Here is a 20324-nt window from a genome sequence, read left to right on the forward strand (position 1 = left end):
GATCTATTTCTGCCCGGCGTGTAACCTGACGCTGTTTCAGGAGTGAAACTTTCCACCACACCGTCACCAGGGATGCTTGTCTACCGTGGGCCGTGATAACGGAGGCTCCCGGGAAGAAACGCCACCGGGAACACATGCAGAATACGAGCGCTGATACCAGCTGAACATCTCTGGATAATCTCATCCGTCACGCTGTCAGAAGTGCACTAGTGTAGAGTTGCTCCAGAGGTCATGGAGATGGAATAAAGTGATTAGAAAAGTAATAATGCAATGCTATGACTATGTGTGTGTGTGTGGTGGGTATTTTATTATTGTTTAATTTTGTTTTATATTAGTGCCACGGTATTATTTGACGAATTGTAATGTCTGAGATGATAAAAGAAGAAATCTTTTAAAAATCTAGTTCTTACAAATCTTTGTATTCACATTGGCTTCTGACATTTTTTTAAATACATTTATCTTTTGATAATATTCATATAATTATTATTATTGATTATCGATTCATTATATTTTTTTAATAGATATTATGTTATATTAACATTGTATTATTATATTATTAGTGCTGTAAAATCAATTAATCGTATAGTCACATCTAACATAAAAGTTTGTGTGTGTGCGTGTACATATATATATATACAGTAGCCTATATATACACACATAACTACATACATATACACACACACATAGTACATAGGCTATATTTTCAAACTTTTATGTTAAATGCGATTTATCGTGTTTAATCGATTGGACAGCAGTAATATAATAATAATCAAATCGACTAATCACGATTAATCACATCTTACATAAAAGTTTGTAAATTTATATATGTGTGTGTGTGTGTGTATACTGTATATATATATACATAAATACATACATACTCACACAATTGCACACACACACAATTGCACACACACACACACACACACACACACACACATACATAAACACAAATATAGGTTATATTTGGCTACATACTTTATGTTAATCGCCATTAATTGATTTGACAGCACAGACATATTTCTTATGTAATAAGTCAAGTAAAACATACTAAAATATTTTCATTTTCTTTGCACCTTGAAATTTGCAAGCATAAACAGATCATATCATAAACTAGTCATATAATTCAAAACTTTATAATGATATAAGAGGGTTTTCTTTTATGGTTTATGGTTTTCTTGTCACATGACAATAAAATGGCTTCATGCATGTTGAATAATACCTTTGATTTAGCACACAAGTTTATCATTATTCACTATGTTAATAATATATTGATAATTCAATATATTTAAAAATGATTACATTACTTAAAATAACTCATCGGTTAATCCAAACTACTTATATAAAACATCTTTTTTTTGTCATCAGTGTCATATTTGTACTTTTTCTGAATAGCTGTTTGCCATTCTTCAGTGTAATGCCTTCGAGAGCTCCTCAGTCTCTGCTCTCTCGAGGCATCTCTGATTCATCATTCCCAAATATGGAAGTCCCGGAAGCGGCTGCCGGGCTCAGTTGATTGACAGCCGGGAGCGCGCCGGGGACGCCAGGACCAGAGACTTGCACAGCCGATCCACATCTCGCTTTTTCTAGAGAAAACGTGAGAGTAAAACCCGGATACCTTGTCAGAGGTAATAAATCGGTAAGAATGGCTCTGTCTCTGTCACATTTTCATTTGAGGTCGTTAGTGGGACGTTCGGGTCGCGCGGGTGGGAGGTTCTCACGGGAACGTGCGTGTTTTTGTTTGGAGGCACGCGCATTCGCTGGCAGAAATTTGGTTTGAACGAGCTGTATTTTCTGGTTTCAGTGGTGTGTGTGTGTGTGTTGGTGTCGGAGGGCAGGGTGTCTTATCTTCTCACTAATTGCAGGATCTGTCAGTTGTCATATCAGTGTGTGCAGGCTGTGGGACAGAGATGGCCAGACCGGCTCTTACTTTCGCTGTTACACAAGCTAGCCTACATTTAAAGAAGTGATGCTGTCTAGTAGTTCAGTATGAAATGTTGCTGTCATAAATCAATAGGCTGACATACTCACCTTGTAGGCCTGTATATTAGCCATAGCTAAAATTGTTTTCATTTTTAATAGTATGTAGCCTATGTATATCATGCTGTCAATCGATTAAAAAAATTAACTAATTCGTTAAACATTTTTCTGAAATTAAGCACGATTAATCGCTCCTAACATTAAAGATTTTAATATAGGCTATTTTTATATTGTAATGATTTCACATTTAATCTCCAAATTGACTAAATATTTGTTTAATGCATCTTTTTATGAATTTTAGCCATTATTCAGCATTACAGTATAATTGAAATCAAACAATTTTAACATTTATTAGTCTTTAAAAAAATATAACAACTTTTAATTTAAGTGAACCTAAACTAAACTCAATCTTCACATATCCATTATAATAAATACCACTTTTACCTGCGTTTCAACATATTAGGGCTCAATTCTTTTGGTTGGCCCAGTCAAAGCGGTTCAGATTTTTACTTTGCACAAAAAAATGCACAAAGTATTATTATTATATATTTTTTTTACTGATTTTGACCCATGTAACCTTGTAAACAGTGCTTTAAGATTGTCAGGTATCTAACAGGACATACACAGAAATTGAATAAAATCAAACACTGCATAAATTATAAATGAAATATAGATTAATCCTTATTAAAGCTGAAAAAGTTACTCAGTCTAGAGCAGTGAGTGAGTGATTTACTCTGATTACTTTGATTATCCTCGATGACAGACAGAATCAGGTTTATTAGGCGGCTGTCACTTTAAGACCTGACGCGGATCTGACACGCATCCTATTTTCTCAACTCTTTACTTTCATTTAAGACTTAATTTAACTCATTTAAGATTTGTGAGGATACTGGACAAAATTTTTTTAAAAGCACTTGCATGAACAAGAGCATGATCTTGTGAAACTCGAAAAATTTGAATATCGTGCAAAAGTTCATTTATTTCAGTAATTCAACCTAAAAGGTGAAACTAATATATTATATAGACTCATTACATGCAAAGTGAGATATTTCAAGCCTTTATTTTTTATAATTTTAATGATTATGGCTTATGAAAACCCCAAATTCCAAATTAGAATATTGTGAAAAGGTTTTCATATTAAGCTGTAAACCATAATCATTAAAATTATAACAAATAAAGGCTTGAAATATCTCACTTTGCATGTAATGAGTCTATATAATATATTAGTTTAACCTTTTAAGTTGATTTACTGAAATAACTTTTGCACGATATTCTAATTTTTCGAGTTTCACCTTGTGATACTAGCCAAAGGTTGATGGAGAGAAAACAGATTAATTGCATTAATTTAGTTAAATTGCAGAAATGAATGGTGTTAGGAGCACATGTGCTCCAGTCCTCTTCTGTATCCGGGTGAAGCATTGCTCTGCATTTAGAGTCACTCAGAAATAGATAAGTGCATCACTCCTGAAATATTACTTCAGCACAGATCATGTTGTGCAGATTGTTATACCTTTACTGGCAGACAGACTAACACACATATAGGCCAGCAAACCTTGCACTTACTGGAAATTTTGTTATTGTGATTTTAACTGTAAAAATGCTTCAAAGAAACCCTTTTAATTGGTTAACAGCAAGTTCCTTTATTACATAAGGAGATTGTAATATATCTAACCTTGCTTTTTATGTAATTTTACAGTAATTTTTTAGGGGGAAAAAACCTATTCATCTTATAGTTTTCAGGGAAAAGCCATAAACTGGCATTAATAGTAAATCAGATAATTACAATATTGGTCAAAAAGTAATGTCCGGCCTATAGGAAAATTGACATCTTCACCATTTATTTAATATTATAAAAAAAATTGAAAGCATATTACATAATTGTGCTTGTTTTATTTGTGATAATAATGCAGTGAAACATGCCAAATTGTGCCGACATCATTTTTGCCCAGGCTGTCATACAAAGAAATTATGAATGCATGAAAAACAAGAGAGTGAATTATTTATTTGCATAATAAAATAAAAACCTGTAGCTGTATAGTTTGCCTTTTTCCGCAAATAATTTAGTCAGATAAATACCGTGTTTTGTTCTTCCCCCATATTTAAAATATTTAAAAATATAAAATATTTTCTTCGGTTAACCATTGATTATTAAAAACATCACTTTTGGCCACTACTGTATGTTTCTTCTTAGTTTTGTTATTAATATTTACATACGGTTTTATGTTACAACATATGTTGTTAAATGAATGTTTATTGCATTATTTTAGTGTCTTTCTCTTTTCCATCTTTGTTATTATGATGGTTGTCAGTAAATGCGAGACTACAAAAAATGCTTTTCTTACTCAGTATTTTTGTCTTGTTTCCAGTGCAAATATCTAAAAATTCTTAAATCAAGATGCATTTGTTAGATGAGTAAAATGACATAAGATATTATGTCCTGTTTTCCAGGGGAATTAATCAAAAGTGAGTTGAAAAAATGACTGCATCATTACAATTGAAAACTGACCTTTTTAATCAGAGGTGACACATGGTTAAAGAATATGTAAATCTATAAAAAAAATAATATATATATATATATCATTATATGGCTGTATATTATTGTATCATGTTTGTTGAGATGTGAACATTCATATTAGGTGCAGCAATATATATATATACAGAATATTTTTATTTATTATTATTATTTCTCTGTATTACTTTTGTTATTTTATCACTTGTCTCAGATAATGTTCCTTTTGTTGTGTTCTGTGAAAAATATAAATAAAAAGTAAAAAAAAGATGAAAATTAGATTAAAAAAAGCTAAATTATCTGCCAATGCGGTAAGAAAAATAATATTGTTTCTGTTTGAAAAAGCTCAAAAACTCACTTAATTTTTATTTATTTGGCCAGAAAACAAGACTTAATATTTTATGTCATTTTACTACTTCAGTAAATGCATCTTGATTTAAGAATTTTTAGATATTTGGACTAGAAAGAAGACAAAAATACTAAGTAGGAAAAGCATTTTTAGCAGAAAAGGGCTGCTGGATTTACCGGTTTAAAAACTACAGTTTTAAATTGTAAAAGTTTGTTCTGTTTAGATTTTACTGTATTGCTGTTTGATGCTGTGTGTGTCCCTCGGGCTGATTCTGCCTCTCTGAGGCCCAGCTCAGGCATTTGGCAGGGCCGAGAGAATTCTCTAGAGAGATAACAAGATGACGTGAGCATTTCCACACCGGGTCACTATTAATTACTGCTGACGGGTGTCAGAGAGAGAGAGAGAGAGAGAGAGAGAGAGAGAGAGAGTTGCTCTTGTAGTGGCTACATGTTAAATGCAGCACATACGGCTCTTTTGTGTCTGTAGTGTTCTGGTGAATGAATCCGCTGTCAGATCTTCAGTACTGTAAAAAATTATCGTGTTTTTAATGGTAAAAATGCTACAGTGAAAAAACGTTAATTGGTTAACAACAGAAAGTTTCCTTACTAAATACGGTAAATGACTGTGATAGATCTGATGGTATATACATTTAATGTAATTTTACTTTTTTTAGTTTTTGAAAGTGAAAAAGAACAACTCGTATAATTTACAGTGAAAAAACGTAAATTGACATTCCCACAATTCCCTGCGTGACACTTCACATTTTATGTATTTTTGTTGAAATAACTGTTTCTTCATAGTTTTCTTAGTTTTATTCTAATCAGTTATGTACATTAGGGTTTTATGTTACATTTAATGTTGTTAAATTAATGTTTATTGCATTTTTAAAATTTCATGTGTGTTATCATGATGGTGTTTAATGTTTGTGCGAATGACTGTGCACCTTTTATATTTTAGTATTAACTGTCTTGTGGTAAATCTGCTTGTGATGAACTTTGATTGATCATGTGACTCTCATCTCTGCTGTGATTGGTGGTTGTCAGTGTGTTATAGTGGTACAAAACAGATATTAATACTTCAATAGGTCGGTAAATTAACATTATTTCAGATAATGAAATACGGTTTATTACTGTAAATTTTAAGTTAAGTCTGTAAAACCCATAACGTTGTTACCGTATTTTTGACGGTAAAGTTCTGGCAACCACAGCTGCCGTTTTTTTTACCGTAAAAATTACGGTTTATTTTTTACAGTGTGCTGTTGTAGGATTGTGTGAAGGTGCTCGGGTTGTTTGCAGGATTCTGATCTTTTGTGTTTGGTTTACATTGTATCAGTCTTTCCTTCCACTGTTTTTCTTAACAGATATGCTTTCTAAACTGAATCTGAATTACTTTTCAAATATTTGCACGTAACATATTCCACGTTATAGATCGCTTTTTTAAAATGCATTCATAATGCATTCTTTAATAAATCAGAAAGAATAGTATTGAGCATAGGAGTATAGTAATAGACTGTTTTTTTTTTCTCCGAATTGCAAGACATAAACTTGGAATAAACATTTACCTTTTCATTTTTTATTCAGTGCTGGAAACCATGTTCGGTACATATTGCATAGTTGTGCTTGGAGACGATTCGTTTTATATGCGATAATGCAATGAAACTGAGAATATTTTCAAACCAAATTGTGCCAAATAATTTTGTCTGATACATTTTGTTTAGTGTTTTGTTCTTCACACATTTTCTTTTAATATTTAAAAAATATAAAATAATTTCCACATATTTTGATGGTTTAATTTGAATTTGTAGGTTTATAAAAATATATTTATATTAAATTATATATATATATATATATATATAATGTAACATTTTTAAGTACTGTAAAGATAAGAAATTAAAATTAAGATGGATTAAGGATTTTTTAAGGAAAAAAAAGTTTCACAATATGTTCCAGAATGACTAACTAAAATATGTAATATGGTGATGATGTTATGTAATGAAATACTTTGGTGAACTGCTCATTTGGCCTCTTCTTGACGCTGTCGTAAGCGATCGACTGGTGTTTCTGTTAGCAGAGGAGTATTGAGGTGTGGTCATGTGGAGAGCTGCCAGTGAACCCGCCACGCCTTCATACAGTGTGTGTGTGTGTGTGTGTGTGCCAGATTTCCTGAAATAGTATCTGAAACTTATTTTATATTAATACTAATGTTATACTAATACTAAAGGATAGTTCCTCCTATATAACTATACCCGGAGCAAAACCCCCTATTGATAACAATGACTATTTTAAGTAATATGAGTTATATTACTTAAAAGTCAGCATGAAATGGAAGTTGCACTAGTCTTTTCTTCTCTATTGTGACGTATATCCGAGTGAAACGTAAGGGGCGGGGCTTGATTTTGTCTGTAGGGAATTGATTGGATGGTTGTGGTTTGCTATTGGCTGATCTCATGTGAGTGACAGGTTGCTCCGCCCTCGTCATCCGAGAAGAGGAAGGGGAAGTTATTCTGATTCAAGATTATGAATGTATAAAAATAATGATGTGCATCATGGATATATCATTAAGAATAAATACTGCAATATTGATTTGATTTCATGGTGACTTTAAGTAATATAGAAAGTAGGGCTGTCAAATGATTAATCGCGATTAATCGCATCCAAAATAAAAGTTTGTGTTTACATAATATATGTGGGTGCACTGTGTATAATTATTTAATATATATAAACACACACACATGCTTGTATATATTTAAGAAATATTTTCATGTATATACTGTATATAGATTTATATATAATTTTGATTATATATAAATACAAATATTTTATATATAAATAATATTTTTTTCTTAAAAATACATGCATGTGTGTGTATTTATATATATATATATATATATACAAAATAATGATACACAGTGCACCCACTTATATTATGTAAACACAAACTTTTATTTTGGATGCGATTAATCGCGATTAATCATTTGACAGCCCTAATAGAAATGTTATTCACATTGCCAACTTCAGTCTCATTCTTGCAACATTTTTGCACGAGACCTCCAAGAAAGTTAATAAATGTTCCCTCATAATTATTGTTGTCATGTTTCTGTGGGATACGTTCTGCCGTTTGACCGGTGCAGGGAGCGGGAGTGTTTTATTGAACTGACTGGTACTCCGGTCACGAAGTCCCAACAAATCAAAGCGCTTTCACAGGCCGTAACGCTGGTTTATTTATTTATTTATTTATTGCCATAACTAAACAAGTTGTCTGGAATTTTTCTTGGTGAGCTCATCCACAATTATAACACTAAGACAAATATATATATATATATATACATGGATACATACTGTATATAACCCAAGCATTACAAATAATGAAATACTGATGCATTAAGAGTTAAGAGCATAAACCATCCTACAATAAGTGCTGTTCAAGAAACATGCAGACTTTAATTTGAGTTTTTAATTGATCTATTGAAGGTAGAGGAGTTTAGAAATGTCAAGCCGTGTGTGTGGGATCTCTAAGAATTGATTTCTCTGCAAACGTGAGACATAAATGTTGTCAATGGTCGACAGATCACAACCTGTGTCAAGTCAACTCTTCATTTATACAGCTGTTTCAAAGCAGCTTTACAGTGATAATAGGAAATTAAAGTCACAGATTGTTTTGTCCTTTCAGCAGCTCTAGAATAAAGTTATTGTCCAGCTAAAGCTAGTTTTGATTGATTCACTTCCATTGCAAAGATCATTACTAGTTATTAACTTCTGGAGCTGCCAAACCACACTACTATTGAGAGAGAAAGTCAGGACGCTTTATATCACAGAACAAACAAACCTGGATATTTTGGAGAGTTTGCTATGAAGGTGAAAGTCTGAGTTGCAAGTGCACAAGTTAGTTTTGCATCTAATATATCGTGAAAAGAGTTGGAAAAATCGAGGCGCGAAATTTGAAATTGCAGTGAGAGATTTGAGGAGTTGCAAGTGCCTAAGTTTACATTTTATTTTACAGTGTCATTGTTACATGTAGTTACTATAGTAATAACTATTAATTATGCATAATTACATGCAACTAACCCTCACCCAAATCCTAATCCTAAGGACATGTAGTTACTTAATTTTACTCAGTACTTAAATATATAATTACAGTGTAACAATGACACCTTGAAATAAAGTGTAACCATGCCTAATTGAGGTTGTCCTGCGAATATGAATGTAAGAATAATAAGTGCAATTATGCACTACAAGTTTGTGTCTGTCGTTGTATTTCTGTGAATGGCATTTTACACATGTGTGACTGCTTGTCTGCAGCTTCAAATTCAGAATACAGGTTTGTGACTATTGTCTGCGAGTGCAAATCTCAAACATTCAACTTCAGATTTTTATTTTACAGGTTTGCACATCGGAGCTGTGAGTGTAAATTTTAGCGTACAAGTACGAATATTTATCGTACAAGTTCTCATATTCACATCTGCATGCTCTCGAGTTGTGCTACTCTTTCACCGGCCTCATAGTTTACTGTGTTTCTGCAGGAACGCTGTAATGGAAGCGCTGGTCGAGCGTCTGGAGAAGGCAGTGGTTCGTCTGGAGACGGTGGCTGGTAAACTACAGTTCGGGCCAGGGGGCGTGGCCAACGGTGACATCATCATCAGCAGTCACATGATCAACGGAGGTACCACACGTACAGCAGGATCTTGATAGCAGTTCTGAATATATATTAATAGTTGTAAGCATGTCTGGTCTGCTTTCATGAGTCCACAGGGCATCGTCTGTGACTCTGCTGATTATCTTAAAGAGAAGAACTCTGACTTTAGGGGGTTTTTCCTTCATGGGAAAAATATTCTCATCGGAGCAGAGTGGCATTAGCCTTGGCATAGTTTGAAATATATAATATAATATGATACAGTATTAGCTTTTGCCTCCTTCAGATTTGGGTTGGTTTTTTCTTCAGTGTTTTCAGAATAGTTGTTTTCGTGATAGACTATATTTAGGTTAACTAATATTTATTTATTTATATATATTTTTTCTGTGTGTGTGCGTGTGTGAGTGTGTCTGTGTGCGTATGTGTGTGTGAGAGTGAGTGTGTGAGTGAGTGTGTGTGTGAGTGTGTGTGTGTGGCTGTGAGTGTGTGTGTGTGTGTGTGTGTGTGTGTGTGTGTGTGTGTGTGTGTGTGTGTGTGTGTGTGTGGCTGTGAGTGTGTGTGTGTGTGGCTGTGAGCGTGTGTGTGTGTGTGTGTGTGAGTGAGTGTGTGTGTGTGTAAATGTAATATCTGAATGAATTTATCTAAATAGTGGCAAATAAATTCTTATTATCAGCAGTAGTTATTTTATTAGTATTTTTTTTTGTTACTTAGAGAAATAAATAATACAAAACTATACAGCACAATTAAAAATTGGTTCTGCATATCAGACAATAAACATAAAAAGCATCTACTTTTCTTAAAGAAAAATATCGGTTGATCTCTATATTTCATTGCCTTGTCAAACATCTAAAAAGTTCCCAAAATATACTCTACCTTTTAAAAGTTTAATTCAGTAAAAACAGAATAATTGTGAAATATTATTACAATGTAAAATAACCATTTTCTATATGACTATACAGTAAAGTGTAATTTATTCCTGTGATCAAAGCTGTATTTTCAGCATCATTACTCCAGTCTTCAGAGTCACATGATCCTTCAGAAATCACTCTAATATGATGATCTGATGCTCAAGAAACATTTTTGATTATCAGTGTTGAAAACAGTTGTGCTTTTTTTGTTCAATAACAGCATCTTTTGGAACATTACTAATGTCTTTACTGTCACTTTAATGCATCCTTGCTGAATAAAAGTAGACTTACTGACCACAAACTGTGTTTTCTCCAACTCTAACGTCTCCAACAATGAATGGGATTTTAAAGCATCCTCAGTAATGTTTGTTCTGTCACATTGATTTCTGTTTTGTTGTTCTCTCTCTGATTCGAAGGCGAATCCCAGAGCATGGAGGCGTTCGACCTCTTGCTGAGCGGTTCCGTGTGTGAATATGTGAAGACCAGCACAGCTATTGGTGGAGACGTGGCGAAGCATGTGAGTGTTAGCGGCCGCTCGTGAACATCTGTGTCAGTGCAGATCGTATAAGCAAAGTCTCATTTTTATGCGGATGATACCGTTTTGTATTGTTCTGTCCCATCCTTGACAAGTGCCATAGATATGGAAGCTTGTTTCCGCCACTGAATAAAAAAAATTAAAAAATAATTGCGATTTTTTTTATTTCACAATTGCGAGATATGAAGTGAGAATTATGAGAAATGAAGTCGCAAAAAAGACAGAATTGAGACTTTTTATCTCACAATTCTGACTTTTTTCTCACAATTGCGAGTTTGCATCTCGCAATTCTGACTTTATGACACATAATTGCGAGTTTATACCTCAAAATTCTGACATCTTTTCTCAGAATTGTGAGATATAAAGTCGCAATTGCGAGTTATCAGGCCAATTCTAAGGAAAAAAAAGACTTTTTTCCCCTCAGAATAGTTTATATCTCACATTTCTGACTTTACAACACACAATTTCGACTTTATTTCACGCAATTCTGACTTTATATCTCGCAATATCACGCAATTCTGACTTTATTTCACGCAATTCTGACTTTATATCACGCAATTCTGACTTTATATCACGCAATTCTGACTTTATATCACGCAATTCTGACTTTATATCACGCAATTCTGACTTTATATCATGCAATTCTGACTTTATTTCACGCAATTCTGACTTTATATCACGCAATTCTGACTTTATATCACGCAATTCTGACTTTATATCACGCAATTCTGACTTTATATCACGCAATTCTGACTTTATATCACGCAATTCTGACTGTATATCATGCAATTCTGACTTTATTTCACGCAATTCTGACTTTATATCACGCAATTCTGACTTTATTTCCAGTGTTGGGCAAGTTACTTTTAAAAAGTGTCCTTGTGTGTCCTGTCCTGTCCGACTATGCGTTATGATGGGTCGTTCGCAATTCATGAGCGTTAGCCGTTAGTGATGAGGGGTCGTTCGCGAATGAGCGTTAGGGATGATGGATCGACTCGTTCGCGAATGAGCTTTTGATGGGTCGTTCGCGATTCGCGAATGAGCCGACTCTAAGAGCCATATCTCGCATATCTGAAGAGCCGACTCTATTTTTACAAATTTAGCCTATAGAAATTAAATAATTATGTAATAAAAATTGAAATATTATAGTCAAAGTCATTTAAAGAGCCGTTTGTGAGCCAAAAGAGCCGGCTCAGTGAGCTGAGTCAAAAGAGCCGAATGCCCATCACTACTATGCGTGCTTTCGAAGACCCGCCTAACTCTACCTCTGATTGGCTTACAATGACATTTTATTCTACCTCAGCCAATCGTCAGCATTTATGCGCTTGTCTCGTGCTCTGCCCACTAACCAAGGAAGAACAGTAAACAAAGTATTTGCCTCTCGCTCAGAGATCTAGTTGGTCTGATGAAAAAAAAAACAGCTTCATCAGTTATAGTAACGCGCCGCTTTTTTTGGCAGTAACGGTAACGGCGTTATTAAGATGAGAAGAGTAATCAATTAGATTACTCGTTACTGGAAAAAGTAATGCCGTTAGTAACGGCGTTATTTATAACGCCGTTATTCCCATCACTGTTTATTTCACGCAATTCTGACTTTATATCACGCAATTCTGACTTTATATCACGCAATTCTGACTTTATATCACGCAATTCTGACTTTATATCACGCAATTCTGACTTTATTTCACGCAATTCTGACTTTATATCACGCAATTCTGACTTTATATCACGCAATTCTGACTTTATATCACGCAATTCTGACTTTATATCACACAATTCTGACTTTATATCACGCAATTCTGACTTTATATCACGCAATTCTGACTTTATTTCACGCAATTCTGACTTTATATCACGCAATTCTGACTTTATTTCACGCAATTCTGACTTTATATCACGCAATTCTGACTTTATATCACGCAATTCTGACTTTATATCACGCAATTCTGACTTTATATCACGCAATTCTGACTTTATATCACGCAATTCTGACTTTATTTCACGCAATTCTGACTTTATATTACGCAATTCTGACTTTATTTCACGCAATTCTGACTTTATATCACGCAATTCTGACTTTATATCACGCAATTCTGACTTTATATCACGCAATTCTGACTTTATATCACGCAATTCTGACTTTATTTCACGCAATTCTGACTTTATTTCACGCAATTCTGACTTTATATCTCGCAATTCTGACTTTATATCACGCAATTCTGACTTTATTTCACGCAATTCTGACTTTATATCTCGCAATTCTGACTTTATATCACGCAATTCTGACTTTATTTCACGCAATTCTGACTTTATATCACGCAATTCTGACTTTATTTCACGCAATTCTGACTTTATATCTCGCAATTCTGACTTTATATCACGCAATTCTGACTTTATTTCACGCAATTCTGACTTTATATCTCGCAATTCTGACTTTATATCACGCAATTCTGACTTTATATCATGCAATTCTGACTTTATATCACGCAATTCTGACTTTATATCTCACAATTCTGACTTTATATCACGCAATTCTGACTTTATATCTCACAATTCTGACTTTATATCACGCAATTCTGACTTTATATCACGCAATTCTGACTTTATATCACGCAATTCTGACTTTATATCACGCAATTCTGACTTTATTTCACGCAATTCTGACTTTATATCACGCAATTCTGACTTTATTTCACGCAATTCTGACTTTATATCACGCAATTCTGACTTTATATCTCGCAATTCTGACTTTATATCACGCAATTCTGACTTTATTTCACGCAATTCTGACTTTATATCTCGCAATTCTGACTTTATATCACGCAATTCTGACTTTATTTCTCGCAATTCTGACTTTATATCACGCAATTCTGACTTTATATCTCACAATTCTGACTTTATATCACGCAATTCTGACTTTATATCACGCAATTCTGACTTTATATCACGCAATTCTGACTTTATATCACGCAATTCTGACTATTTCACGCAATTCTGACTTTATATCACGCAATTCTGACTTTATATCACGCAATTCTGACTTTATTTCACGCAATTCTGACTTTATTTCACGCAATTCTGACTTTATATCACGCAATTCTGACTTTATTTCACGCAATTCTGACTTTATATCACGCAATTCTGACTTTATATCACGCAATTCTGACTTTATATCACGCATTTCTGACTTTATATCACACAATTCTGACTTTATATCACGCAATTCTGACTTTATATCACGCAATTCTGACTTTATATCTCGCATTTCTGACTTTATAACACGCAATTGCGACTTTTTATTAATGTTAACCACCACTATTAGAATTAAGAATGAAAAAAATGTAAAAAAGAAAAACAAAAGAATTAAAAAAGAAAAACAATGCCTTAATACTGTAAGTCAGTAATTGATTAAAATCAACAAATTGTAATATCTGGCTAACATTAATTAACAGCCATTCAACAATAGCAATCATATTTTGAGTTCATTAATATTATTAAGGAAGTAAACAGTCAATTTTGATTTCATGTTGCCATACAGTAGTGGTCAAAAGTGATGTTTGGAGGGGATATTTGTTTTTAATGACCCTACAAGTTTGATTAAACCATCAAAATATAAGGCCATTTTTTTATATATATATATTTAAATATGAGGGAAAAACAAAACACTAAACTTGGTTACGGTATTCATCCGACACAATTATTTGGCAAATTACATCTACAGTTTTCTTTATATGCAAAAAAAATGAATAGAAAAACAAAAAGAAGACAGGAAAAAGCATGCATTTACAGTTATTAATAATGAATTGGTTCTCTTTTGTTTTTACATATGTTCATAATTTCTTTGACAGCCTGGACAAAAATTACATCACACAATTTGGCATTTTTAATTGCGTTATTATTATCACAAATAAAACAATTGACTCCCAGCACAACTATGGAAATATGCTTTAACACATTTTTAATAACATTTGAATAAAGGGTGAGGATGCCAATTTTCTTAGGCTGGACATCAGTTTCGGCCACTGGAGTACATTATTATTTACAATAGGGATGCACTGATATGAAAATTTTGTCCTATACCGATAACCGATAATTCTTTATATTTGAAAGCCGATAACCGATATATTGGCGGATAAATCTAAATCCAAATTTTTATATAATTTTGAGAACCTGATTACAAAAACAAAAGCCATGTCCCAAACACACAATTATAATGTTCTCAGTTGACAGATTTTGCGCTGCGCATGTTGAACTTTACTGTACTTTCCTTTTTGAAGTGATTCGAATAGTATTTAAAGCATTTCAAAACCATCATGTTGAACAATTATTCTAATTTTGAATTTGGGGTTTTCATAAGATAAGCCATAATCATTACAATTATAACAAATAAAAGCTTGAAATATCTCACTTTGCATGTAATAAGTCTATATAATATATTAGTTTCACCTTTTAAGTTGAATTACTGAAATAAATGAACTTTTGCACGATATAAAAATTTTTCGACTTCACCTTTTTTTTTATTTTTTTTTATATGGAACTATTATTCTGCTGTCTTGGCCAGGACTCCCTTGAAAAAGAGATTTTGAATCTCAAAGGGATTATTTCCTGGTAAAATAAAGGTAAAAAATAAAATATAGGCCGATAGAAACACTGACAGAAGAAGAGCTCTTAGTTTATGGCACCAAATGTCTGCAAGCACTCCCGGTCCAGCTGTTGGTGACGCGCACAGCTGTTGCGTCGCAGGTTCACACAACTCTGCTATATCTGACATTTGGCGTTGCATTTTTCTGTGTCCCTGAAGCCTCGTTAAAATCCATTTGCATCATAACAAATGGAAAATGTGTTATTATGAAAGTAGGTGTTTGAAGAATGGAAAAAGTGAACAGCTTTTTTTAAATTTAAATTTTAATGAACCTACAAATTCGAATTAAACCATCAAAATATGAAGAAACTATTTTATATATTTTTTAAATATTAAAAGAAAATGTGTGAAGAACAAAACACTAAACAAAATTTATCAGACAAAATTATTTGGCACAATTTGATTTGAAAATATTCTCAGTTTCATTGCATTATCACATATAAAACGAAACAGCTTTTGTGTGTTTGAACGGAGACAATAATATTAATAATAAATAATAGGACGCAGTTATTTTATTAGTCTTTTTTGTGTCAAATAGCAGACGTAAGACAAATATACATAGTACAAAATTATACAAATTGGTTCTGCATATCAGACAATAAACATGAAAAGCATCTACTTTTCTTAAAGAGGAATATCGGTTGATCTCTATATTTCATTGCCTTGTCAAACATCTAAAAAGTTCCCAAAATATACTCTACCTTTTAAAAGTTTAATACAGTAAAAACAGAATAATTGTGAAATATTATTACAATGTAAAATAACCATTTTCTATGTGACTATACAGTAAAGTGTAATTTATATCCTGTGATCAAAGCTGGATTTTCAGCATCATTACTCCAGTCTTCAGAGTCACATGATCCTTCAGAAGTTTGTGTTTGTGTTTGTGTTTGTGTTGTGTTTGTGTTTGTGTTGTGTTGTGTTGAGGGCTTGTGAACACCAGCTGAGATGTGAGGGTTTGTGTTGTGTTGGATTGTGTTTGTGTTGTGTTGTGTTTGTGTTGAGTTTGTGTTGTGTTGGATTGTGTTTGTGTTGTGTTGTGTTTGTGTTGAGTTTGTGTTGTGTTGTGTTTGTGTTGTTGTGTTTGTGTTGTGTTGAGGGCTTGTGAACACCAGCTGAGATGTGAGGGTTTGTGTTGTGTTGTGTTGTGTTGTGTTGTGTTGAGGGCTTGTGAACACCAGCTGAGATGTGAGAGTTTGTGTTGTGTTGGATTGTGTTGTGTTTGTGTTGAGTTTGTGTTGTGTTGGATTGTGTTTGTGTTGTGTTTGTGTTGAGTTTGTGTTGTGTTGTGTTTGTGTTGAGTTTGTGTTGTGTTGGATTGTGTTTGTGTTGTGTTTGTGTTGAGTTTGTGTTGTGTTGTGTTGTGTTTGTGTTGTTGTGTTTGTGTTGTGTTGTGTTGAGGGCTTGTGAACACCAGCTGAGATGTGAGGGTTTGTGTTGTGTTGTGTTGTGTTGTGTTGTGTTGTGTTGAGGGCTTGTGAACACCAGCTGAGATGAGAGGGTTTGTGTTGTGTTGTGTTGTGTTGAGGGCTTGTGAACACCAGCTGAGATGAGAGGGTTTGTGTTGTGTTGTGTTGTGTTGTGTTGAGGGCTTGTGAACACCAGCTGAGATGAGAGGGTTTGTGTTGTGTTTGTGTTGTGTTGTGTTGAGGGCTTGTGAACACCAGCTGAGATGAGAGGGTTTGTGTTGTGTTGTGTTGTGTTGTCTTGAGGGCTTGTGAACACCAGCTGAGATGAGAGGGTTTGTGTTGTGTTGTGTTGTGTTGTGTTGTGTTGTGTTGTGTTGAGGGCTTGTGAACACCAGCTGAGATGAGAGGGTTTGTGTTGTGTTGTGTTGTGTTGTGGGCTTGTGAACACCAGCTGAGATGAGAGGGTTTGTGTTGTGTTGTGTTGTGTTGTGTTGTGTTGTGTTGTGTTGAGGGCTTGTGAACACCAGCTGAGATGAGAGGGTTTGTGTTGTGTTGTGTTGTGTTGAGGGCTTGTGAACACCAGCTGAGATGAGAGGGTTTGTGTTGTGTTGTGTTTGTGTTGTGTTGTGGGCTTGTGAACACCAGCTGAGATGTGAGGGTTTGTGTTGTGTTGTGTTGTGTTGAGGGCTTGTGAACACCAGCTGAGATGTGAGGGTTTGTGTTGTGTTGTGTTGTGTTGTGTTGAGGGCTTGTGAACACCAGCTGAGATGAGAGGGTTTGTGTTGTGTTGTGTTGTGTTGAGGGCTTGTGAACACCAGCTGAGATGAGAGGGTTTGTGTTGTGTTGTGTTGTGCTGTGTTGAGGGCTTGTGAACACCAGCTGAGATGTGAGGGTTTGTGTTGTGTTGTGTTGTGTTGAGGGCTTGTGAACACCAGCTGAGATGTGAGGGTTTGTGTTGTGTTGTGTTGTGCTGTGTTGAGGGCTTGTGAACACCAGCTGAGATGTGAGGGTTTGTGTTGTGTTGTGTTGTGTTTGTGTTTGTGTTGTGCTGTGTTGAGGACTTGTGAACACCAGCTGAGATGTGAGGGTTTGTGTTGTGTTGTGTTGTGTTGTGTTGAGGGCTTGTGAACACCAGCTGAGATGTGAGGGTTTGTGTTGTGTTGTGTTGTGCTGTGTTGAGGGCTTGTGAACACCAGCTGAGATGTGAGGGTTTGTGTTGTGTTGTGTTGTGTTGTGTTTGTGTTTGTGTTGTGTTGTGTTGTGCTGTGTTGAGGACTTGTGAACACCAGCTGAGATGTGAGGGTTTGTGTTGTGTTGAGGGCTTGTGAACACCAGCTGAGATGAGAGGGTTTGTGTTGTGTTGTGTTGTGCTGTGTTGAGGACTTGTAAACACCAGCTGAGTTGTGAGGGTTTGTGTTGTGTTGTGTTGTGCTGTGTTGAGGGCTTGTGAACACCAGCTGAGATGTGAGGGTTTGTGTTGTGTTGTGTTGTGTTTGTGTTGTGTTGTGTTGTGTTTGTGTTGTGTTTGTGTTGTTGTGTTTGTGTTGTGTTGTGTTGGGTTGGGTTTGTGTTGTGTTTGTGTTGTGTTTGTGTTGTATTGTGTTGTGTTGGGTTGAGGGCTTGTAAACACCAGCTGAGATGTGAGGGTTTGTGTTGTGTTGTGTTGTGTTGTGTTCGTGTTGTTGTGTATGTGTTTTGTTGTGTTTGTGTTGTGTTTGTGTTGTGTTGACGGCTTGTGAACACCAGCTGAGATGTGAGGGTTTGTGTTGTGTTGTTGTGTTGTGTTGTGTTGTGTTGAGGGCTTGTGAACACCAGCTGAGATGTGAAGGTTTGTGTTGTGTTGTGTTGTGTTGTGTTGAGGGCTTGTGAACACCAGCTGAGATGTGAGGGTTTGTGTTGTGTTGTGTTGTGCTGTGTTGAGGGCTTGTGAACACCAGCTGAGATGAGAGGGTTTGTGTTGTGTTGTGTTGTGTTGTGTTGAGGGCTTGTGAACACCAGCTGAGATGTGAGGGTTTGTGTTGTGTTGTGTTGTGTTGTGTTGTGTTGTGTTGAGGGCTTGTGAACACCAGCTGAGATGAGAGGGTTTGTGTTGTGTTGTGTTGTGCTGTGTTGAGGGCTTGTGAACACCAGCTGAGATGAGAGGGTTTGTGTTGTGTTGTGTTGTGCTGTGTTGAGGGCTTGTGAACACCAGCTGAGATGTGAGGGTTTGTGTTGTGTTGTGTTGTGTTTGTGTTTGTGTTGTGTTGTGTTGTGTTTGTGTTGTGTTTGTGTTGTTGTGTTTGTGTTGTGTTGGGTTGGGTTTGTGTTGTGTTTGTGTTGTGTTTGTGTTGTATTGTGTTGTGTTGGGTTGAGGGCTTGTAAACACCAGCTGAGATGTGAGGGTTTGTGTTGTGTTGTGTTGTGTTCGTGTTGTTGTGTATGTGTTTTGTTGTGTTTGTGTTGTGTTTGTGTTGTGTTGACGGCTTGTGAACACCAGCTGAGATGTGAGGGTTTGTGTTGTGTTGTGTTGTGTTCGTGTTGTTGTGTATGTGTTTTGTTGTGTTGTTGTGTTGTGTTGTGTTGTGTTGAGGGCTTGTGAACACCAGCTGAGATGTGAGGGTTTGTGTTGTGTTGTGTTGTGTTCGTGTTGTTGTGTATGTGTTTTGTTGTGTTTGTGTTGTGTTTGTGTTGTGTTGACGGCTTGTGAACACCAGCTGAGATGTGAGGGTTTGTGTTGTGTTGTTGTGTTGTGTTGTGTTGTGTTGAGGGCTTGTGAACACCAGCTGAGATGTGAGGGTTTGTGTTGTGTTGTGTTGTGTTGTGGGCTTGTGAACACCAGCTGAGATGTGAGGGTTTGTGTTGTGTTGTTGTGTTGTGTTGTGTTGTGTTGAGGGCTTGTGAACACCAGCTGAGATGTGAGGGTTTGTGTTGTGTTGTGTTGTGTTGAGGGCTTGTGAACACCAGCTGAGATGTGAAGGTTTGTGTTGTGTTGTGTTGTGTTGTGTTGAGGGCTTGTGAACACCAGCTGAGATGAGAGTGTTTGTGTTGTGTTGTGTTGTGTTGAGGGCTTGTGAACACCAGCTGAGATGTGAAGGTTTGTGTTGTGTTGTGTTGTGTTGTGTTGAGGGCTTGTGAACACCAGCTGAGATGAGAGGGTTTGTGTTGTGTTGTGTTGTGTTGAGGGCTTGTGAACACCAGCTGAGATGTGAAGGTTTGTGTTGTGTTGTGTTGTGTTGTGTTGTGTTGAGGGCTTGTGAACACCAGCTGAGATGAGAGGGTTTGTGTTGTGTTGTGTTGTGTTGTGGGCTTGTGAACACCAGCTGAGATGAGAGGGTTTGTGTTGTGTTGTGTTGTGTTGTGGGCTTGTGAACACCAGCTGAGATGAGA

General features: G+C 35.4%; 1 protein-coding gene across 1 annotated transcript in view; it reads left to right on the forward strand.

Annotated features, from left to right (window-relative positions):
- Positions 1 to 1478: 1478 nt before the first annotated feature.
- Positions 1479 to 20324, forward strand: part of cap2 (cyclase associated actin cytoskeleton regulatory protein 2) — a 27760-nt gene continuing 8914 nt past the window's right edge. Inside the window, exons 1-3 of the mRNA XM_056241354.1 lie at positions 1479 to 1636; positions 9355 to 9494; positions 10789 to 10889. Coding sequence (XP_056097329.1) covers positions 9365 to 9494; positions 10789 to 10889 — 231 coding nt within the window. The 5' untranslated portion in view covers positions 1479 to 1636; positions 9355 to 9364. The remainder of the gene's footprint in view (positions 1637 to 9354; positions 9495 to 10788; positions 10890 to 20324) is intronic.

Source organism: Rhinichthys klamathensis, unplaced genomic scaffold (assembly GCF_029890125.1).
Source record: "Rhinichthys klamathensis goyatoka isolate OS25496 unplaced genomic scaffold, OSU_Roscu_1.1 h1tg000637l_1, whole genome shotgun sequence".
NCBI classification, from domain to species: domain Eukaryota; kingdom Metazoa; phylum Chordata; class Actinopteri; order Cypriniformes; family Leuciscidae; genus Rhinichthys; species Rhinichthys klamathensis.